This window comes from Paramormyrops kingsleyae, chromosome 7 (genome assembly GCF_048594095.1).
Source record: "Paramormyrops kingsleyae isolate MSU_618 chromosome 7, PKINGS_0.4, whole genome shotgun sequence".
Classification (NCBI taxonomy): domain Eukaryota; kingdom Metazoa; phylum Chordata; class Actinopteri; order Osteoglossiformes; family Mormyridae; genus Paramormyrops; species Paramormyrops kingsleyae.
Window position 1 is genome coordinate 28,813,484 of NC_132803.1, and position 21,738 is coordinate 28,835,221.

The 21,738-nt window shown below is 48.2% G+C and overlaps 1 protein-coding gene and 1 long non-coding RNA gene across 5 annotated transcripts; both read left to right on the plus strand.

Annotated features, from left to right (window-relative positions):
- The first annotated feature begins 307 nt into the window (after window positions 1-307).
- Window positions 308-15,817, plus strand: mamdc4 (MAM domain containing 4). 2 transcript variants are annotated; one of them, XM_023831459.2, is made up of 28 exons: window positions 308-433; window positions 1,369-1,464; window positions 1,608-1,769; window positions 2,107-2,232; window positions 2,731-2,964; window positions 3,391-3,510; window positions 3,973-4,134; window positions 4,244-4,353; window positions 4,559-4,717; window positions 5,193-5,283; window positions 5,381-5,494; window positions 5,938-6,036; window positions 6,146-6,271; window positions 6,906-7,045; window positions 7,161-7,269; window positions 7,827-7,931; window positions 8,059-8,193; window positions 8,910-9,037; window positions 9,207-9,426; window positions 9,669-9,806; window positions 10,423-10,547; window positions 10,650-10,740; window positions 11,269-11,418; window positions 11,702-11,827; window positions 13,022-13,146; window positions 13,231-13,333; window positions 13,739-13,917; window positions 14,824-15,817. In XM_023831459.2, exons 1-28 carry the CDS (start codon window positions 370-372, stop codon window positions 14,848-14,850), a joined length of 3,564 nt encoding a protein of 1,187 aa, XP_023687227.1. In that variant the 5' UTR covers window positions 308-369; the 3' UTR covers window positions 14,851-15,817. The 2 variants fall into 2 exon arrangements, with proteins under 2 accessions (XP_023687227.1, XP_023687228.1); XM_023831460.2 differs by lacking the exons at window positions 308-433; window positions 1,369-1,464; window positions 1,608-1,769 and adding an exon at window positions 1,832-1,907 and having other exon boundaries at window positions 14,824-15,816.
- Window positions 15,818-16,245: 428 nt separating this feature from the next.
- LOC111853993 (uncharacterized) lies at window positions 16,246-20,549 on the plus strand. 3 transcript variants are annotated; one of them, XR_002840583.1, is made up of 3 exons: window positions 16,246-16,441; window positions 17,137-17,221; window positions 17,688-17,985. It is a non-coding gene; the product is annotated as an uncharacterized lncRNA (long non-coding RNA). The 3 variants fall into 3 exon arrangements; XR_002840582.2 differs by lacking the exon at window positions 16,246-16,441 and adding an exon at window positions 19,982-20,549 and having other exon boundaries at window positions 16,699-17,221; window positions 17,688-17,833; XR_002840581.2 differs by lacking the exon at window positions 16,246-16,441 and having other exon boundaries at window positions 16,699-17,221.
- The last annotated feature ends 1,189 nt before the right edge of the window (window positions 20,550-21,738 follow it).

Consider the following 21,738-nt stretch of genomic DNA (forward strand, 5'->3'; position numbering starts at 1 on the left):
AGTTTCACATACAAACCCCCTTCATCTGCTCTGTTGACCCACGGCTGAAATCCCCTGCTCAGCTGAATTCCCCAGCAAGCGCTACTCAAAGAGCACAATGTTTGAAAACTGGATTTTTATTTTATTTAGCCAAATTTCCCCATGCTGTATCAGTGCTGCCGAAGGAGGGCGCCATCACCGATTGATATCTGACACATGTTGAGCAGGACAAAGACTGAACACCTATCTGCTTTACGACCCCTGGCACCTCAAGGACCCGTATAAATTCATCTTAAAGTCCAAGCGTTATCTCTGACGAGCAAAGCAGGGAGAGTCGTTCTCAGCCTCGTGGCACGGGTGTCGCTCTCTGCTTCGCTCTGCTGTGCCGGTATGAGACTCCTGGGGCCACGCCGGGGCCTTGGGGCCCTGTTGGTGGTGTCCACGCTGCACTGGGGTAAGACAACCGCCACTGCCTTCTCCAGCTGCTGTCACCGCTGTGCCAGGCCGCTCCTCTACTGCTCTACAGCACAGGGCAGGCGGCATCTGCGTTACCTTCTGATACGCAGCGTACCGTAGTTAATACTCTTCTTACGATGGCTGCTTTGGTCCTTGGAGGGGGGGGGCAGTTCCCTCACACCTCCAGAGTAGATGTTCTCCACTTGTGCTCAGGCTTACAGGCGTGCAGTTAGACTGAGTGGTGCCTCCCGATTCCCCACAGTGTGTAACTGTGTGCGTTTCCATGCCCTGTGACAGACTGGCATTCTGTATAGGGTGTCCCCCCAGCCCTGTACCCTCCAGGCCACCCTGATTAGGATAAAACCTTGGAAGCTGGATGGAGGAAGGTGCTGGAGGGAGATTGTCTGTAGCCCACGATTAAGCTTGTGTTGCTGCCTTCTGTAAATGTCAGCCCATTGCATCGTGGTGGAGTTGCTGTCATATTGTGCTGTAGGGTGACACACTGTGCAGGGTCTCCATAGACCTGCTACAGGACCCTGCATATCCCAACCATATCCCAAGAGAAGACGACAGGTCACCCTGTGTGTTTCTGTCTGTGTTTCTGACTCTTGTTGGCTCGGGGCCTCATGACATCACCTGCCCACCCAATGGGATTGCGATGACCTCATCATGAGGTCACCTGCAGTGAAGCTTGCCTTGGGCTTTGTCTCTAATCCTAAGATGGTGCCTTAGGTGGTTGACCTGCCCTCTCGTCACTAACAGTCTTACCTGTTAAGGTTTGACATCAAAGGGATTTGGCCCTAGCAACAGTATCACTGAGGAATGAGGGAATGAATCCTTGCAAGATTCTTCACGAGTTGCCAACAGCAGCTGCTGGTTTTAGATATTGGTTTAGATGTTTAGATGTTTACAGGCCACTGTGTCGTTTTGCAGCAACAGGCTTGGTGGGGAGCAGCTGTCAGACGACGCCAGAGCTGCAATGCAACTTCTATTGCAACTGCCTGGACTGCAGCGATGAGCAGAACTGCGGTAAGGGGCCATTCACGCTTGAGTCTTTCTGCCATGGGGCCCATATAAACAATTGTGCAGGAACTTTAAGATAAACAGACCAGAATGCGAATCGTGTTTTCACCGGCTTTTACTTCCCCACCTATTTCTCGCGCACTGTGCAGGCTATGGGGGGCGGGGCTTCATCTGCGATTTCGAGGAGGCGGCGGCCTGCGGTTGGCGGGATGCATCGGAGCCGGGCGTTTATTCCTGGGAAAGGAGACAGCGGGGGGACAGGCTGCCGGAGAGCGGCCCCTCCTCTGACTTCACCGTGGGAACTTCTGCAGGTACCGTATGCCTCACCTAGGACACAGTGTAACTGGCTTCTTTCAGTCTCTCACCTCCCTGGGCTATGGCAAGAGTTCCAGGTATCATCCGGTATTATCGAATAAACTTTCATCCCTGATTGAGTCGAGCCTGTTAAGGTGAGTTAAACAACCCCAAACTTAACCCTGAAAATTAAGTAGACAGCTCCGGACATGTTATTTCCTTTGTGCGAATGCTTGCTGCGGTGTAAAGTTCTGGGTGCCGACTTACAGGCAGGTCACGAGTGGTTTAATCCTCTAGCGGTTCAGGACCTGCCTCATTAAGAGATTACAGCGTGCCGTGTGAACCCGGTTGCAGGTTGGTTCATGGCCGTGTCGGCTGTGGATGGGCAGTCTGCCCCGACGGCCTCGTTGGTGTCCCCGGTGATGAGAAACGCCTCCGCGACGTGCAGGGTGATCCTCCGCTACTACATCTGGGACTCCGGTACTGGCCCGGAACTGTTCTATCGCACACAGAACATGGTTTAACACAGCAGATAAGCACCCAAATGGATGTGCGCTACCCAATATCTAGATGCTAAAGCTGCCCATTAGCACTTTGTGTTTAGACATGACTACTTACCTGGTGCATTAACTGCCTTATGATGAATTAGTTGTCGGTTTGAGTCCCAAGAGAAGTATGGCTGTTGTGGCTTTGAATTCAGTGTTTGGCTCAGCAGGTTAGGACACTGTGGCTATTATTGGAAGGATGTTGATTCAAATCCCAGGGTTGGTAGAGCGATTTCACCAACGGGCCCTGGAGCACGGCCCTTAAACTGAGTTACTGCAGGGACTGGCGGCCCCTTTGTTCTCAGTTAAATGTCAGTTTGGATAAATTTGTCCACTAAATAAACAAAATGTCATGTAAGTATTTTAACCTGTTTGGATTTTGCATAAAAGCATCTGCAAAGCCGCCTGAATCGATCTTCTGTGCCCCCGCTAGGGAATCAGGGGCTGGACAGCTTGGCGCTGTGGGGCACAGTGGTGAGGGAGGGGCGTCCGAATGCCACGGTCTGGCGGCCCGCCGTGACCAGTGTGCGGGGCTGGCGGGAGTCCACTGTCTTCCTGGGCCGCATTCCAGGGCCCTTCCAGCTCCACTTCCGTTCTCAGCGCCGCTGGGGCCTCCGGGGGGACGTGGCCATTGACCAGCTGGAGTTCCAGGACTGCGCCCCGCCCGGTGAGGGGGTGCGGGGGGGTGTGTGTGTGTTTCAACCCAAACAGCAGGACAGGACATTACGTTACACATAGAAGAGCCGTGATCTTCTTTAATCATGTATATTGTAGCATATAGATTATAGTGGAACCTGTACAAATGTGAATATGGGGCTCTCCCTGGGAGGGACCAACCGCTCTGCTCCAATGGCTGCGTCCTTTCACATGCATATTTTTCACATTAAGCCAATAACAAACAAATATGTTAATGAGGGCAGATTGGAGGGCCTCCCACCTGCAGGCTGCAGTTCTTCCCGCAGTCCAGCATTAATTGTAATATTCAGATTAGATGTAGGTGTTGGTTTGGAGGCGATAATCACCTTAAAGCGAAATGCTGTGACAGTGTGTGAGAATGAGCTGCCCCCCCCCCCCCCCCCTTGGTGTTCCACAGCACCGGAAAAGGCGTGTGGCGTGAACTCGCTGAGGTGTGGGCCTGTCGGCTGCGTGGAGGCGGCGCAGGTGTGCGACGGCACCGACGACTGTGGCGATGGCAGCGACGAGGCCAACTGTGGTGAGGGGGGCTGCTGGGGGCTTTGTGACAACAAACAATCAAACTAAGAAACAGATTCTGGAACCGGCGTATATGGTTCTGGTGAATAGGGAGGAACTGATGTGTTGAATTGAAACTCCATCTATCTATCTATCTATCTATCTATCTATCTATCTATCTGTCTGTCTGTCTGTCTGTCTGTCTGTCTGTCTGTCTGTCTGTCTGTCTGTCTGTCTGTCTGTCTGTCTGTCTGTCTGTCTGTCTGTCTGTCTGTCTGTCTGTCTGTCTGTCTGTCTTATCTGTCTTATCTGTCTTATCTGTCTTATCTGTCTTATCTGTCTATAAACTTTATTTACTGTGTTACAGTAAAACATGATATAACCTGGTCTGTAGGAACCAGTTACCCAGTAAAATGGAACCTTGCTGTCCAGTTGCTCCACCGTTCTTGTGATGAAATGTTGTGCCTTGTCTCTAATTTAATAGATGGACACTGGAGATGCGACTTTGAGCTGGACTTATGCAACTGGGCGGACCTGCGAACATTGTCCACCCTTAAATTCCAGAGGACCAGTCAGCTGGAGCTCTCGGAGCCCAATAACCCAAAGGCTGGACCAGGCCGAGACCACACCACAAACTCGGAGACGGGTATGAGGGCTCCTCACCTGTTCCCGCATGGCCTACAAGCAGTTGATCATGCTAATGATACATGAATAGCTTTGATTTGATTAACTGTTCTTTGCTGGTATCTTACCAGGTCACTTCCTGTATCTCAGTAAACCGGCCAATGGAGAGCCGCTGAAGGCTGATTGGTCATCCTTTCAAAGTCCTGTTTTTGAACCAACAAATTCCACTCATCCATGCCGGGTAGGAAGCTGTTAACTTCTGAACAACTGCAGGTCTAATTTTCTAACAATATATAAGATGCAGGTAATCGGAAAAATATTAATTGATTGTTCTAGAAAACCTGTATCAGCTTCTTAGGAAGTTCGTGTATCAGCTGTTATGGCCAGAAGACCAGTACCTTTCTTTTTGGTCCTACAGCTCCCATAATGCATCTGTCTCCCCACAGATGACCCTGTACACCCACCAGTTTGGCCCCAGATCTGGGGGCCTGTCGATTCTGGTGGTGACCAGTGGGGCCATGTACCCCGTGTGGGAGCGAGGAGGGGAGCTGGGAGATGTGTGGGTGAAGGCAGAGGTGGAGTTTGTCACGAACAGCAGCTTCCAGGTAAACTGTGGGTAAAAGGAGAGGGGGGGTGTGGACATCGCTGAGTCAAGTGTCCCACTGCAGTACTGAAGGTCTCAGTCCTCATGCGGTACTGAAGGTCTCAGTCCTCATGCGGTACTGAAGGTCTCAGTCCTCATGCGGTACTGAAGGTCTCAGTCCTCATGCCTGTGAACTACATCTATTTGCACTTTAGTATCTTTGTTTTCACGGCGTGGTGGTGCAGTGGTTGGCGCTGTCGCCTCACACCTCTGGGACTGGCATTTGAGTCTCCGCCACGTCTCCTTATGTGTGGAGTTTGCATGTTCTCCCTGTGCTGTCCATAAATTGCCCATAGGTATGACTGCTTGTGCCCTGCGATGGGTTGGCGCCCCATCCTGGGTTGTTCCCTGCCTTGTGCTCATGGGATCCAGACCCCCCATGACCTCAAATAGGACAAACAGGTACAGAAGATGGATAGATGTTTTTTTTCCACCAGATCTTGTTTGTTGGAGCAATTAGGGATAACGACTATGGAGGCATCGCTATAGATGACATCATCATGTCCCCAGACTGCCGCAGAGTCAATGGTGAATGACTCTTGCTACTAAGGATGAGACCTTTTATCTTTTAATCCAGATTTTGATTCCCCCTGAGCCCTGCTCTCCCCTGGTCGCCCTTCTCCAGAGTCATCTCCAAGTGTTGGCCACCCCGACCCTCCGAAACACCCCTGTACCCAGAGCAGCAAGCTGTGTGACTTTAGGAGTGACTGTGACAGCGCGGAGGATGAAAGCAGCTGTGGTCAGTCTGTCTGTTTGCGTGTTTGTGTGTGTGTGTGTGTGTGCGCGCTTATAATTATTACATTGTAGGGGCCAGATTTCCCTACAATGTGATAAAAACCTGTAACTTTTCTACCTTGTGGGGGGCAGTTTTTTGTCCCCCGAATGACACCCTTAATATTAAAAAAAAAATCTGTGACTGAAAAAAAAATAACTAAAAATGCAAAAAGACTTTTATTTTGTTAGGCTACTTATGGTTAAAGTTCGAGCTGGGTAGGAGTTAGGGTTGTCATTGTTTTTCCCATATAAATGAATGGAGAATCCCCATAAAGATATTGAATTGATATTCAATAATATTGATTTTCTATAATGCAGCTGTGAAATATTTCTTGAACATGCACACATGGTTTTGGTTAAATATAATATATAAAATATAAAATCATCACCATCATGCTGTTTCCACAGGAGACTTCTCCTTTCCTGATGGGAGCAAAGGCTGGACTGATGCCAGTTTGGGGGGACAGGGCTGGGCGCTATATCAGAAACACAATGGAAGCTTTATGGGTAATGTTGTGTTAAGAAATCTGCTATGTGCACTTGTGTGTGTGTGTGTGGGAGGAACAGCCATGCCCATGTTCCCCTGTAACTGTCTGCACTTTACCTCTCTCCGCAGTAGAGTACCTCTACGTGACGGAGGCCCCAGGCCAGCAGCTCACGGCTGCCCAGGCCCGCACTCCTGCCCTGGGGCCATCGGGGGCTGCCTGCAGACTCCGCTGGTCATACAGCCTGACTGATATGGGTGCTGTGTCCCTGTCCCTCTAGATTCTCAGTAACTAATCAAATTCCCTTCTTTTCTCAGACTGCTACATAAACTTCCTCAACCTGTTACTTGGACTCCCTTAGTGTGTTACAGAGACTCCATGTTACTCAGACTCCCTCAGTATGATACCCAGACGCCATGTTACTCAGACTCCCTCAGTCTGATACTCAGACCCCATGTTACTCAGACTCCCTCAGTCTAATACTCAGACTCCCTCAGTCTGATTCTCAGACCCCATGTTACTCAGACTCCCTCAATCTGTTACTTAGACTATCTCAGTCCGTTACACAGACCCCATGTTACTCAGACTCCCTCAGTCTGATACTCAGACCCCATGTTACTCAGACTCCCTCAGTCTAATACTCAGACTCCCTCAGTCTGATACTCAGACCCCATGTTACTCAGACTCCCTCAGTCTAATACTCAGACTCCCTCAGTCTGATTCTCAGACCCCATGTTACTCAGACTCCCTCAATCTGTTACTTAGACTATCTCAGTCCGTTACACAGACCCCATATTACTTAGACTCCTTCAGTCCGATACCCCATGCGTAATGCTTCCTTTCATTTGTCCCCATTCTATCTCACTCTTTCTCTCTCATCTCCCCCTACAGGTGAGTTGTCACTCAGCATGATAGACAAGGTGCAGGGTACACAGGCCCAGCTGTGGAAATTCATAGGAATGACAGATGAAGCCCCGGGCGGCTGGGTGGAGGGGGAGATCTACGTTGGAGCTCGGGACCACCGCTTCCAGGTGCAGCATTAGCAGGGCCTGTGTTTCGGTTCGTTAAGGTTCTGAGAGCATCCAATCCTCCATGCCCCCCTCGCCCTCATACAAATACGTCTCACTTCCCTTCACCATACCTTAGCTGGAACTGGGAGGTCTTGCTAGGAACATCCACAACAGCACCAGGATAGCAGTGAAGGATGTGCAATATGTGGATTGTCACCCAGAATACTTTCCAGCCACCAACAGCGGTGAGTTAGTGGATGATTATCTTACTCATGTACTCGAACCCTGTCACCCCACAACCTTGAAATTACTGCTGCAGATGCATGAATCCAAGCAAAGCTTTTATTAGCCCCCTGGCTGAGGATTCGGCTCCTTAGGTCACAGAGGAACCCCATACTACCCCAGCTCCTTAGGTCACAGAGGAACCCCATACTAACCCAGCTCCTTAGGTCACAGAGGAACCCCATACTAACCCAGCTCCTTAGGTCACAGAGGAACCCCATACTAACCCAGCTCCTTAGGTCACAGAGGAACCCCATACTAACCCAGCTCCTTAGGTCACAGAGGAACCCCATATTAACCCAGCTCCTTAGGTCACAGAGGAACCCCATACTAACCCAGCTCCTTAGGTCACAGAGGAACCCCATACTAACCCAGCTCCTTAGGTCACAGAGGAACCCCATACTAAGGTCATTGCTCTGGAAAGTCGTCTGCCAAAGGCCGTTGTTCTTCTCTACCTCATTTTGGTGCTTTGATAACATTTGCACAAGTACTTGTCTTTCCTGTTTTTTAATCTGTGCAGACCTGTCTTGTAATTTTGAGGAGAACCTTTGTGGGTGGTACCAGGACCAGATGGACAACTTTGATTGGACCCTCCTCTCTGGGATGGACCACACCATTGGAATTGGTAAAACAATGCAAATCATTCCTTAGGTTAATATGTAGATCAGCCAGTTGGATTAATGGGTGTCTTGCATTCGTTGGAAAGGGTGGGGTGATGAATGATGGCCAATAAATGATATCTGTCACTGCAGGGAGAAGTCTGGTTGTCGATGTGTGGAACTCCACCCTGCGGGGACTGTCAGCTCGCCTTCTTTCGCTCCCCCAGCTATACACCTCCACAGAATTCTGTGTCTCCTTCTACTACAAGCTATACGGCCCTCAAACAGGTGGGACCATATATGTATAGACCAAAGGCTAAACAAGAAGCATTGCAACAATGTTCCTGTCTAGTTCATGCGTATCATGGTTACCCTTTTGTGGTGGTGGACATACTGACAGGACATTCTCATTCACTTAAACGCTGTGTTTTTGGAAGCCGCAGAAAACTGGAACTTAAATAATAAAAGAATGTGCTTGAAATTTAAATTGTTAGCTGGGACATGATTCATTACCTCATAATAGCATTTCATTCATTTCCTGTTGGAAATCAGTGTTTCCCAACCTTGTCCTCGCGGACCCCCAGAGAGTCCACATTTTGGGGCTGGGAGGGGGGAAAAAGATGGACTATCTGGGTGTCCCTGAACACCGGGTTGGGAAACACTGTTCGAAATTATACAACCCATCCAAAGACAATTTTAGTATCCTACTGTATTTTACTGTCTTATTAAACAAAATACTGGCACCAAACTTTTAACTGGATCGTTGTCAGTCTCTGACGTCAATTATTTCTGTACCCTCCCATAATCTACCTTTGGTCTGATCTTCACTACCTGTGTACATATTGTATAATTTATTAGGGTTATAAATGCATTGAGATGGGTTGCCTTATCTCCCCCCATTTTTTAGATATGCACCCAGTGCTGACAGTGTGAGACTGGATGTGGGGCACGAGCTTGGCAGTATCAACGTGGAATTTATGGCCAGGGCTGTCATTCTCTTCCAGGCACTCTGAACGTGAGGGTTCGCTATCCTGATGGCTCTGAGGTCCTCCACTGGACGAGCAGTGGTTCCCAAGGCAACAGCTGGCATCAAGGCCTATGCCCGATCCCTCAGCAGAACACTGGCTTCCAGGTGCCACCACTGCACTGCATCATTAATCCTCCCTCTAACATTCTTTGGTACTGGAAGCGATTGTGTATAAATCTATATATCTATATCTCCCTTTGATTCAGATTCTAGAACATCACTCCCATTCCATGAAATTGTAGAATATCTTCATGTGGCCATTTGAATTCCCCAGCTGGTGTTTGAGGCTCTGCGCTCCGGGTTCGATGGGAGAATAGCGATCGACGACGTGGCAGTGATGAATCGTCCTTGCACGACCCCATCCAGATGCTCCTTTGAAGGCAGCATGTGCGGCTACACATCCGTCGGTGCTGCCCACTGGGTCCAGCAAAACGGGGCCTACGGAGGGGTGCAGCCTGCACCTACCACTGATCATAGCCTAGAGACCGGAAAAGGTCAGAACACGTTCTATTGTTCATCCTTTGGGTCACATAAAGTCCGTTTTGATTCCCAGTGACTGATTGGAGCAGGATTATTACCGTTAGGTAAAAAAACATTCTATGTATTCTATGCAAACAGCATTGTCTTAGTAGAGCCAAAACACGCATAGGGAAGCAGTAACTAAAATACAAATCCACATCCCTCACATCTCCTACAGTCCATCTCAGTATGTTATCTCCCTCATCCTGTCTCCTAGGTTACTACATGATTGCGGACACTAGCCGGGAAGTCCTTCGCTTGGGGGACGTGACGCTGCTCACCTCTCCAGTGCGAAATAGTGCCCCCTTTCCCGAGTGTGTTGAATTCTGGTATTACATGAATGGAGACCGACCAGGTAAAGGTTAAGGATGAGCTAGTCTTATGCAGAGTCGTCTGTCTGTTGCTGGAACCGTGACATGAATTTCTTCACTGAGAGTGTGTAAGTGTGTGAGCTGCATTTGTGTCCTTGTGATTCCCTTCCTTAGTGTCATGCGTACTCATCAGAGCTGGAAGTAGGGGCACTTATGGTGCTTCAGCACCCCCCTCTGGTTATTGGTGGTAATGCAGCGTGCCCACGCCTATAGCTTAAACCAAACAAAAAAGCAGCTTTTGTTTTCATGCTTATTATTTGTTGCTAGCAGTTTTTAGCTACCTGTGATACAGAAACTTTATTGGTCATTCTGCCTATCAGCACCTTCCACTCCTGTGCTCTGAAACGCTGCTCTGACACACTGTTCCGACACGCTGCTCTGACACGCTGCTCCGACACGCTGCTCTGACACGCTGCTCTGACACACTGCTCCGACACACTGCTCTGACACGCTGCTTCGACACGCTGCTCCGGCACGCTGTTCCGACACGCTGCTCCGACACGCTGCTCCGACACGCTGCTCCGACACGCTGCTCCGACACGCTGCTCTGACACGCTGGCCTTTCACTGTGTGGCCACATGGTGTGCATTTGCACGACAGGCATCCTGAGCATCTATATGAAGCCACTTGACGGGGATCTAGTGAAGGTGTTCTCTCAGAACGTGAGTCCGGGAGACGTCTGGCGTCGTGGCAACTGCAGCATCAGCAGCACTGGACCCTGGCAGGTGCTTATTCAAAATGGGGACCCAGAAGGGGCAGATGTCCCTGATGCCGCCATGCAGTACAGTTTAAATGCTAACCAATAGGAAACGTTGTGCCCTCTTTAGCTGGTGATGGAAGCGAAGGGAGCAGGCGGTGCAGAGGCTCGCATTGCTGTCGATGACATCAGCTTCACTCCTTATGGCTGCCCCAGTCCAGGTCTGGTTTGGGCGGCTGGGGCACGTCTAGAGCAGTCTCATTTGGTTAGCATGAAATCCAGCTAATATGGAATCGACCTGTTTCTCTCATTGACTTCGGTACCAGAGCAAAGCTAGTCGAGAACCAGCGTATTTAATCATATACACCAGTTTTATATGAGGCCAGAGGGTTTGGCATCACCAGGTGTGGTTAGGGGCACAACCCTGAAACCAAAAAGAGCTCTGCTTCTTTCAAAAAAGCCCCCCATGCGTGCAAGTCTGTTTGATGTATTCAGTCCTCACTTTTCCTTATAAACATATGTAATTACGCAACATCAAAACAAGTGACAACTGACGTGTTTATACCTGAATAACTTTAGGTGAACTACATTTATCTCGTATGTTTACCAGCATGTTTACCATAAGTGACTTTTTGCAGAAATAAATGAATACTGAGTCATTCATGAAAAACAAGTAAGTTTTATAGTTTTCCTGTACTATGTGCAGACTAACTCTGTGTGTGTGTGTGTGTGTGTGGGGGGGATCACAGATGCAAAGTGTAATCTGGAGAATGGTCTTTGTGGCTGGGCCAACACTGAGAACCCAGCCCTGGACCTTCTGGACTGGGAGCTGAGCAGCTCTGCCGCAGAGACCCAGTATTCCACCCCGCCCTATGACCATTCGCTGGAGACAGAGCGAGGTGACCATCTGCCTCGCCTTCTGTGCTTTCCGGAATGTGCAAAGCAACTGTAATGATTACACATGCAGGACATAACTGGAGGGAATTCTGAGCTATTTGTAAATCGTATACAAGTCCATGCTTATTTTTATTATTCACTGGCATTGATGTCATTTTATGTGTATTCTAGGCAAAATTAAAGTCCTTGTCCTCTTGATTGTCATAACAGATAATTCCAGTCTATTACATGACTTATAACGGCAGTTTGGTTTATTCTCTTATTTATGCCATTGTGTCTCCACAGGTCACTTCCTGTTCCTTCCCAGCAGCCCCCGGGGCACTGCGGGCCAGAACGCCTCGCTGCTCAGCCCTCACCTGCCCCCAGCCTCAGCCAACTGCCTGCGCTTTTGGGTGCACCGGCCCTCCTCCAGTAAGACTAACCATTCCTTTCCATTGTTCATCTCCTTCCTACAAAAGGACAGAATGACAAAAATGACAAACAGGCGCCCCTTCACATTCACAAGGGTCACGGGTGGAAGATCCTCACAAATGGTGAAGATTCACAAAGAACCCCCTAACCTTTACCCATAACAGTCTGCTAGCCTGACCGTTAACATAAAAAGTTTATTAATTACTCATTTCTAAACAAACAGTACCACACTCGCAGACTTTCCACTAGGAAGCATATCTAACAATTCCATCTTTTGTGTCAGAAGTTTTCTTCTTTTTAGGAACACTTTCAAAAGCACTGGGAGCCCTATGTTTGGAACCTGGTGTTAAAAATGCAAAAAGTCACAGAGATGGCTAAAGCATGAGCGAGGCTGGTTGCTGAGACACAGACATGCGCGTCCCCAAGCTGAAATGCATAGTTCCCACAGTTCTGACCCAAATCATTTTCACTTTTGCTTTTGGCTTGTGCATCATGTGCGAGTTCCTGCAGTCCTTTAGCAAGCTCCAAAAACATTCCCATTTAATTTTTCACGGTCAGCTAACATAACTGAAACCACCACTGTCAAATTCACTAATCTGGAAGGATAACTGTTCAACCCTGTACATTTAGCCACTGCTAACTGTTCAAATTACATGCTTGCAAAGTCAACAATACACCTGCTAATAAAAAGCATGACTGCTAATGCGAAAGTTCATCAGGTGATGCCGAGCTTCACGCGTGGAGCTAGTCTGAGGGCCAATTCACAGTAGGATATTCACAGTTTGCAATTGGCCTGCTACCCGTACAATTTCTATACTTGCTAAATTGATGATATACTCGCTTCGCTAATGCTTACTCTATAATGCTAACTGAAAAACATGATCACTAATGTTAACGACCGTCTCGTGATGTCAAGTTTTTTGTGTGGTGGTGGTCTGGGATCCAGTTCACAGTAAGATATTCACTCGTCACAACAGGCCTGCCAGCTGTATGAGTTGCATGTTTGCTAAAGTGATGATACTAATGCTAACGCTAACTTAAAGGCTGGACTGCTAATGCCAACTCAAAAACATGTCCGCTAATGCTAACGCTAACTTAAAGGCTGGACTGCTAATGCTAATGCCAACTCAAAAGCATGTCCGCTAATGCTAACGCTAACTTAAAGGCTGGACTGCTAATGCTAACGCTCATCAGGCGACGCCGAGCTCCATGTGTGGAGGCGGACTGGGGGCCTGTTCATCAAGCTGCTGACCGTGGGTGAAGTTGGTGAGACTTGGAGGCGCTGTGACATAAACATCTCCTCCACAGTGGAATTCCAGGTGAGTAACCCCTTCAAACAGACTGCCGTCCATCAGATGGTAAGATGGTAACTAGGTCATAAAGTGGATTACCTGTATCACCAGATTGTGTTTGAGGGGATCAGCGGCACCAATGGTGTCGTGGCCCTAGACGATATCGAGTACCACGTGGGTGTCGACTGCAATGGCCAAAAGAAGGACTCACAAGGTGAGAGTACCACTAAGACTGGCTGGATTCATCAGTATCTGTCTGCAGACTATTGAAGCCACTTACCTATTTTCTATTTTTACTTCTCTTTAATGGCTTTGTTTAAGGGTAGTAAGGGTATTTTTCAGTGGAGATCACTGGTTTTATTAACTGTTCACAGTGACATTACGTTTTTGTTTTTATTGCATTAATTTAATCCAATGTTTTTAAACATGCACCGCCTGTAAGTTACTCTGGGTAGTAACGTTCACATTGGCTGCTTAGTTACTTCTCTTATCGGCACAGGTTTCACTCAGTTATACAGCCGGTTATCAGTCAGGTGAAGTACTAAAGCCGTTGGGTCACTAGTCCAGGTTTTGAACCAATGTCATATTTGTGAACCCCCCCCCCCCCACCCCCGAACAGCTTCCCACGACCTTGAAAAGCAGGGGCCCATCGTGGCATCGGTGCTCCTTCTGCTGCTGTTCGTGGCCCTTGGCACTGGGACGGTGGTTTACCTGCAAAAGAAGGGGATGCTGAGTGGAGCTACCATGGAGAGGAATGAGGCGAACTTCACCAACGTGCTGTATGAGGTGACGGAGGATGTGAGTACAGAAACTCCTCTACCTACGAACTTTCAACTTACGAACTTTCAGACATACAAACGAAGAGGACGGTAAGTTCAAATTGTATTCGTTGGGCTCCCGATTCCTGTCTGCAACATCGATTTTTTTTCTGCGCACCAGTTCCGCCTAGTACGACTTCAGACCGCTACTCCCACCACGCAGCCGTGTAGCGTGTAGCGTGTAGCGTGCGGACTCCCAGTATCCTAGTTCTTTGCAGCGTGTGGCTCGGTGGACCAAGCCTGTGTGCTTGTAATCAGAAGGCCACCAGTTCAAACCCAGCCTCAGCACGTCTGTGGGTCCTTGAGCAAGGCCCTTAACCCCCAGCTCCCTGGGCCCTGCTACAGGTGGCTGCCCTTCGCGGAGAACTTGCTCTACAAAGAGCAAGCTGAGGGAGGCGTAAAGACAATTTCCCCATAGGGATATAGTATCAATTATTATTATTATACTCTTAAAATGATGTTGAATAATGACTTACGGACATTTCAAGTTATGAACGGCCGTTGGGAACGTAACTCGTTCGTAAGTAGGGGAGCATCTGTACTCAGTGCTCGGCACCGGACTGGGCAGCACGGCTCAGCCACAACAGGAAGACATTGGTGCCTTTCAGTGTAGGCCCATGTGCCATACTTGTCAAAGTGGCCTACTAGTGAAACATCCCAGAAATGTCACATGACTTTCCCCCATAGACAGTTCAATTTCTTGTTATACTTAGCAAACCTAGACAGGATATTTGCTTTGTGGTTATGCTTTTGTTCTGTTTGAAAACTGTTCCAACAGAAATCAATATTAAAACACGTCGGTACACACATAATTACGGTTGATTATGCTTGCAAGATTTGCACTTTTTGTAAGTTTTGAAAAATGCTTTTCATTCTTTTCATCCAGGGTCCAGCAGTCCGCATGCAAACATAAATGAAACAAGGCCTCCTTCTGGTAGCACCTCCATTTAATGGCAACATCACAGGAGAACTGCTGGTCAGATTCCATGCAGTCCTATCCACATACCCACAGACTCACACTACAGCTAGAGACGTCTCTTCTCTACCAGAGACAAACTACAAGATGTTTATGAGATATTCTCCGTGCAATGGGGTCAAGATGCGAACACCATCACAGACAGACATCATCCTGCCATTATCATCCTACACCAGACCAGGTGGATCTCTGTGGTGGTCCTGGATGGATCCCTCACCCTGGAGGGCGCCCCTCAGTGGCCTGTCCTGGTATCTAAAGAAGGATTTTTATCAATGTGTCTCTGTCAAGATAAACAACATAAACAACATAAACTCTGTCACCAGTTACTCTCCTCTCCATGTTCTTGCTATTTCCAGTCACAGGATAATTGTAGATCGCTCATGGATTATGCAGTCTGTCTGATTGTGGACATAATTTATTGAGTATATAGATACTTTGGGGCCTTCTTGTCAGGATTCGAACCTGCGACTTTCCAAAAATGTAATTTCAGTATGTATTTTGTTTCTGATTTGGTGACTTTTTAAATCCACATGAGAACAGAATGGCAGCGAATAGAAATTCTCTTACTAGCCAATCACATTGGCCCATCACTTAATAGCCAATCAGGTAGGCCTTACTAACCAATCATGTGAGAAACAGAGGCAGCTGGAAAGAGATTAGCACTTGTCAGTGGAGGATATGCTTAATTAATTCACCTGCAAAAAATGTGAACAGGTGTGGTTTGAATGCAGATGGAGGGACAACAGCATCTGTGTTTTTGTTAGTGTGTCACGCGTTGACTTTATTAAATGAACAATTTAAATTATTAAATGAAGACTGCTACTGTTGACTTGTGTAGATTCATGTGTAGCTTGTCATGTTGTACTGTGAGAATGAGGGACCAGGCTGGGCTAATACCCATTAAACTGCTTCGAGGTTTGGAGGTTTTTGCACTTCTGTCTTGGAAAAAAGTGAATCAATCCATTCAGGATTGTGTGGGCAGTTTTGACAAATGATGACAAATGAACCATTGAGAAGCGAACCCCCACACAAACACACACACACACACACACTGACACGGGTAACTAGATAAAATCATATTTTAAAAAATCATATGAGCCACTTATGTGAATCCAAAAAAAACACCAGCTTTCAGACAACACCTTGTACTTCTTGACCCCCCCCCCCTCAACATGTCAGACATCATTCAGAGAACGTGACAAAAGCCGCGGTAATATGGGCGATGACGTCGCATCTCCTTTTACCTATTGCCTGTTTTTTGAGCCTACTTTGAAATGGCTTAAAAGCTCTTTGAACACACGTATGCACATAGATAAAGGGGGGGGGGGGGGGTGTGGCTGCTGGGGGCTGATGTATCTCAGCTGCGGCTCTCTGCCGGGATCTCGTCACAAAGGCGGCTGTCTATGAGAGTTTCTTTGTTACACGTCCCGGTGAGGTGAGCAGTTCTGGGGCCGCTTTCGCTCCGTGGACTCGGTCCTTTTTAAGCCCGACACACCTTCTGCTCGCAGCTTCTGCTGGCACTTCGCAGGTACCACAAAGCCCAGCTCTTGGGCGCATGTTGTGATCCAATTCATAGTTATACACACTATTGCTTTGTTTTGCATTTTGCTTTATTTCTTAAAGTAAGAAATCAACTCTCACGTGTCCTCCACGATAAAATATGGTTGAAATAATTTCAATGAAATACGCGAAACCCCCCCTAGCAACAGTGTCACCACGGTAACATCCTCTGTTTTTTAAGATCACTGGTTCATCATCCCACTCGTGTGTTTAACGATTCTTACCGGCAATAGCATTTGGCTCGTCTGCTCGTAATCATCTTCAAAAACAGACAATGGCTGGATATTTGTAAACATTTATCCGTAAACCTGATTTTGCATAAAACGTATAGCATTTTTCATCACAATACTGCCGCAGATTGAGGCTACGGCAGGGGGAGGGGTGATCGGGAACATAGGGGGCTGGGCGCGATGCCCTGAGTGTACCCGGGAGAAAGAGAGAGCCGCCGATCTGCGGGGAAATGTTAACGGGACGCGTCCGGAGACTGTAAATAAGCAACCAGATGCGACTCACCGCAATGTTTTTTTAATTTTCAAAAATCATTTCCCCCTACGGTCACTCACTTGTCAGCCCCACTGTCCAGCTACTAGATGACTGCGCACCCAGTCAGTGATCGCAGGATGGAGCCCGCGGTACTTATTTTCTTGCTCTATGTGATGATAGCCCATGAGCTGGTGTGTGGATGGATGGATTATCGGAAACAGGCAGCCAAGCCCCGGACACATTCCCGGCAGATGTGGAGCTCCAGGTGAGGGCAGACCGATAATCGGGGCGTCCTGACCATGACATTATACAGTGCGTATGTGTGACAGATATAAGGAGATCGAGTATGGTGTGTGTGTGTGTGTGTGTGTGTGTGTGTGTGTGTGTGTGTGTGTGCCGGGGGGGAGGGGGAGTAGATAGTGGTTATGTTTTTAAATGTTAGTGGTAAATGTTGGTATGTTGTGAATGTTAATCAGACTCTATAAGTATTATGAACAATTGTTTAAATGAATAAATATTGTATTCAATTATGTAAATTAAATGGAAACAATGTAACAATATGAACAGAATCGTGAAACCAAAATTGATATGACATTATGTGAATTGCTGGAAACAGAATAACCTCAGTGTTGTTCTGCTTTTGTTCCAAAACACAGCATGATCAGGTTGTTTTATATGGCGCATCTCATTAACCTGTGACCTTTGTTGACCACGCCCCTTCGGCATTGCAGCCCCCGTTCCTGTCAGCGGCCCTCCCGTGTCGCCTGCCAGCCCGTGAGGTCCGAAAGGGAGGCTGACTGGAGGAAGAGAGGCAGAATCGTACGGAAGGCTTGAGAAGGGACAGACAGGCAGACGGATGGACATTTTGCCCACTACGGTTGTTTTTCTGTGACTGTTTACATTTTTGTGCATTATTTATTGCCCTGTGTAATCACCTCTTGTTGTTCCATTATTTGACTTGTATGCCTGTGGGTTCAGCATATGGTGCAGATATTATTTTTGTCATGACAATAAAGCAACTTGAGCTCATCTGAGAGGGAGTGTGTGCTGTCATGGCAGCAGATGTGTACTGCGCTCTCCAGCCCTCAGCCAAATTAACCATCTTCTCTGCTGGTACACAGGCTTACAAGCAGGTCTTCACATACTGAGCTGAAAGATGTCACAGAAACTGCAGTTAAGCTCAGCAAATCCCAGATGAGGAGCTGAGAGCCCCTTGCTGAGTATTATATGCTTATTTGTAAATTACTACAAACAACAGGGCAGAAATTCAGCAACAGGTCAAGGTTTTAACTGTGGACTTGCAGATGGCTAAGACGGTGTTTTTACACCTACCGGTTTGGGGGGGGTGGGGGGGGGGTAGCTTACCTTGCGTGTCTGGATCCGTCATACCATAAAGTGTCCCTGCTAAGCATCTATATGTCATCGTGTGTGTGTAAATGTGTGTGAGTACTAGAATCGTGTCATAGTGGATCCTTTCTTGGGGATACCAGGCCAGATTTAAACCACAGACCAAACTAGCTGCTGCATTTGTTTGATTAGTACGCTTTAAATTCATATTTGTATATAACAATACAACTAAATACTGTGAAGGTATCTAGTTTAATATTAGTTTCTGTAGTACTTTTAAAAATAAACATACTGTATAGAAACTGATACAACCTAATAAAAGTGTTATAAGAGAAAACTTTCATAGATCAAATTTTACTAAGTATTAATAGCAAAATTCTGTAAAGTTCTGTAAGCATCGTTGATAGGATACTGGCAGTGCTAAGGAATGTAAGCAAGTCTAAGTGGGATAGGTTGGTGGTCCAGGATGTACCTGCTCTATGGTTCTCAGGATACTCTCAGATCTGCCCTAAACTAGGAAAGCTGTTGCTGAAAAAAGATGAATCGAAAAATGAATGTAAGTGTTACGAAATGGATAAACAGATGCTTAAACAGATGATAAACGGCGTCGGAAGGAGTTTGATTTGGGAGGGGGGGACAAATTTACCCTGGCTGGGGGGGGTTGTCATATAATAAGGAATTCATCATTTTTAGACATACATCCATGTCACGCCACTCTTTCACATAGGGCCTTGGTGGGCGGGGGGAGCTGTGCAGGTCCTGGGTCGGCTGCTTCGGCTGCCCGCAGCTGGACTGCGCAGCTCCCTTCCCCATTATTTTAACTCCACTTTAGACACTTAGGCCTTGGGGGGGCCGGTGGGTGTCTTTTCCCCATATGTTCCCCAGGGGCGAAGGGTGCCTGGTGGCTCTCAGGGCGTCCCCCTGGTCCCCCTGGTGGGGGTTCTTGGGGGGGTGCAGGTCTCCCCGGGGCTGGCGGGGCCCCCGCGGCGCGTGGGTGGGCCGGGCTCCGGGCTCTATCCGTTCCTGCGCGGCCAGCCCCCGGGGGGGAACCGGCGCGCTGCTGCCTGTGGCCATGGGGCTCCTGGCTCGTGCTCGCCGGTGGGGGGCGCCCGATGCCTCCCCCCTCTGCCTCCTTGAGTGGACGCGCAGCTCTCTGGTGGTGGGGGGCCCGGGTGCCTGGCTGCTGTGGGGCGGCTGGGTCCATGATCGCTCGGGGCTCTCCTGGCCGTCTGGGGGCCCCGGGGCGGCGTGGTTGTGGCCTCGCACACTCATTGGGAATCACTCCATGTTAACCTGCACACTCATACATACACTCACAGCACACAAACATACACACATGCGCACACACACACACACATACACACACACACACACACACACACACACACACACGCACACACACACGCACATACAAGATAGCCCAGGGCTTTCTTGCCCTATTTTATCCCTCTCTCTCCTTCTTGTCTGGGTGTGTGTGGCTTCCATTCTTTCTTCTCAGATGCAGATGCTGGTGCGGCGATATCCAGACCGTGTTCCTGTTGGTCTGCTTATGTATTTTTCTCTTTGGTATTAATGTATTTAATTCCAGAAGCAGATACTGGCACAAGCTTATTCTCTGTCATAATGGTACCATTGGTTTCTTTGTATACTTCTTATGCATCTGGATCTTGTTTTTCAGATGCAGCAGCTGGTGTGATGACACAGTGTCCAGTACTAAGATGCAGAAGCTTCCTTTTGTTACTCTTTCCCTTTGCTCTACTTTTTCTTAAGTTGTCAACTATTATTTTTCTTTCCCTGTCTTTCTCTCTCTATCTGACTCCCCCTTTATTTCTTCTTTCTTCTGTCTCTCTTCTCGTTCTCTCTTTTTCCCTCTCCTCTTTCTCTCCCTCCTCTCTTCCTCTCTTTATCTCTCCTATTTCAGTTAACTTTCCCTGTCGGCTCCGGCTTAATAGCGCAATAATCGAAAACGGTGAATAAAGAGTATATCTCAAGTAACAAGAGGAGCTTAATCCAAATCTCCACTTGGCAAAATAAAAGTGTTGGCACAATAAAGCACCCAGACTAACATCCTGCTGCTAAACTGCCGGACACGACAGGGGGAAATAAAAAAGAATTAATCATTTAAAGTAACACTAACACTCTTTTGGGTGCAGTTCCTCTAAACGTAGTGAAAAATATAACTGATCCATATGATGGACTTGGCCTCAGTAATATGTGGATTCATAATAAAAGTTAAGGAACATATTCTTATTTATTTGTTTGTGTTTGTTTGTTTCTGATGCCCCTGTTTAAGGGGGTTGGAGATCTGGCAACCTGAGTGCAGACCTTCACTGGAGAGGGTGTTTACAGCAGTGATTCTCAACCCACGGGTCGCGACCAAAAACTCCTAAAGGGTCGCAAGGCAGCAAGGTCCTATGCTGATTCAGGATCAGATTTCATATGCAAACAGGCCTTGGGTCTGCAGATGCTTAGCGTAAAACTACTTAACCCTCAACCAACCCAAGAAGCCAAAACGCAGATGCTTAATTTAAAATTCACTGGCACCTCCAATCAGATTTGTGCAATAGGCATTGGTGTAAATTGCAGAGTGCGCTGCGTGTTTGATCAAAGCGTTAATTTAGGCCTATACTTCATACAGGGTCACATCTGAGCTGTCATGGTAAAAATTGGGTCGTGGTGCAAAAAAGGTTGAAAACCACTGCAGCTCACTGAGAAGCAGCTCTGTGCCTAATTCTGGCCACGTTCTGCCGCTCTATCCTGGAAAGGAGCCATTAGAAATGTAGTATGGATTGGCTCCGTGAACAATTAGCGGCGGTACTAGCCAGCGTAGCGTCTCTGCCTGCTGCCCGGCGGTGGGAGGGGCCTTCCGCGAAGTGCGCTTGGCCAAACGCCCAGGCCAGCATATTGCCTCCGTCCCTCGATGGCATCCTTTACACACGTGGGCGATTTCGTGTCCCACGGGCGGCACGCCGAGGAGAAAAGAGGCGAGACTCTGCTGGCCGTGAGGGCCGCCGCTCCGCACGCGTGTCTGTGTGTGTGCGTGTGTGCGTGATCGAGGGTGCGAGTGTCTCATTGTGTAATGATGTGGCAAGACTGACGCGCAAGGAATGGGCTCAGAGAGCTGACACGTGCACCGCGCCTCACCCGCTGCACACCTGCTCCAGGAGGCTGATTTCCTGTGGGAGCCCCTGTCAGGGTGTCCTCTGGGTGGCACGGTGACTCAGCAGGCAGCAATGTCACCTCACGCCTCTGGGGCTGCAGGTCCGATTCCGGCCCCCACTCTCTGTGTGGAGTTGATGTCCTCTGGTTACTTTGGTATCCCTCCCGGAGTCCAATGACCTGAGTTTGGCGAATGTCTTTCAGCTGCCCTAGTGTGTGTGTGTGTGTGTGTGTGTGTGTGTGTCTTACCACAGCCTGGCATCCCATTCAGAGTGT

What these genes read in the sequence shown, in the direction of transcription:
- mamdc4 (XM_023831459.2), top strand. Translation starts at nt 370, where the DNA reads ATGAGACTCCTGGGGCCACGCCGGGGCCTTGGGGCCCTGTTGGTGGTG. An exon ending in CAGCGATGAGCAGAACTGCG is followed by an intron (nt 1,465 to 1,607) that starts GTAAGGGGCCAT and finishes CGCACTGTGCAG; the next exon opens with GCTATGGGGGGCGGGGCTTC. An exon ending in ATACAGCCTGACTGATATGG is followed by an intron (nt 6,272 to 6,905) that starts GTGCTGTGTCCC and finishes CTCCCCCTACAG; the next exon opens with GTGAGTTGTCACTCAGCATG.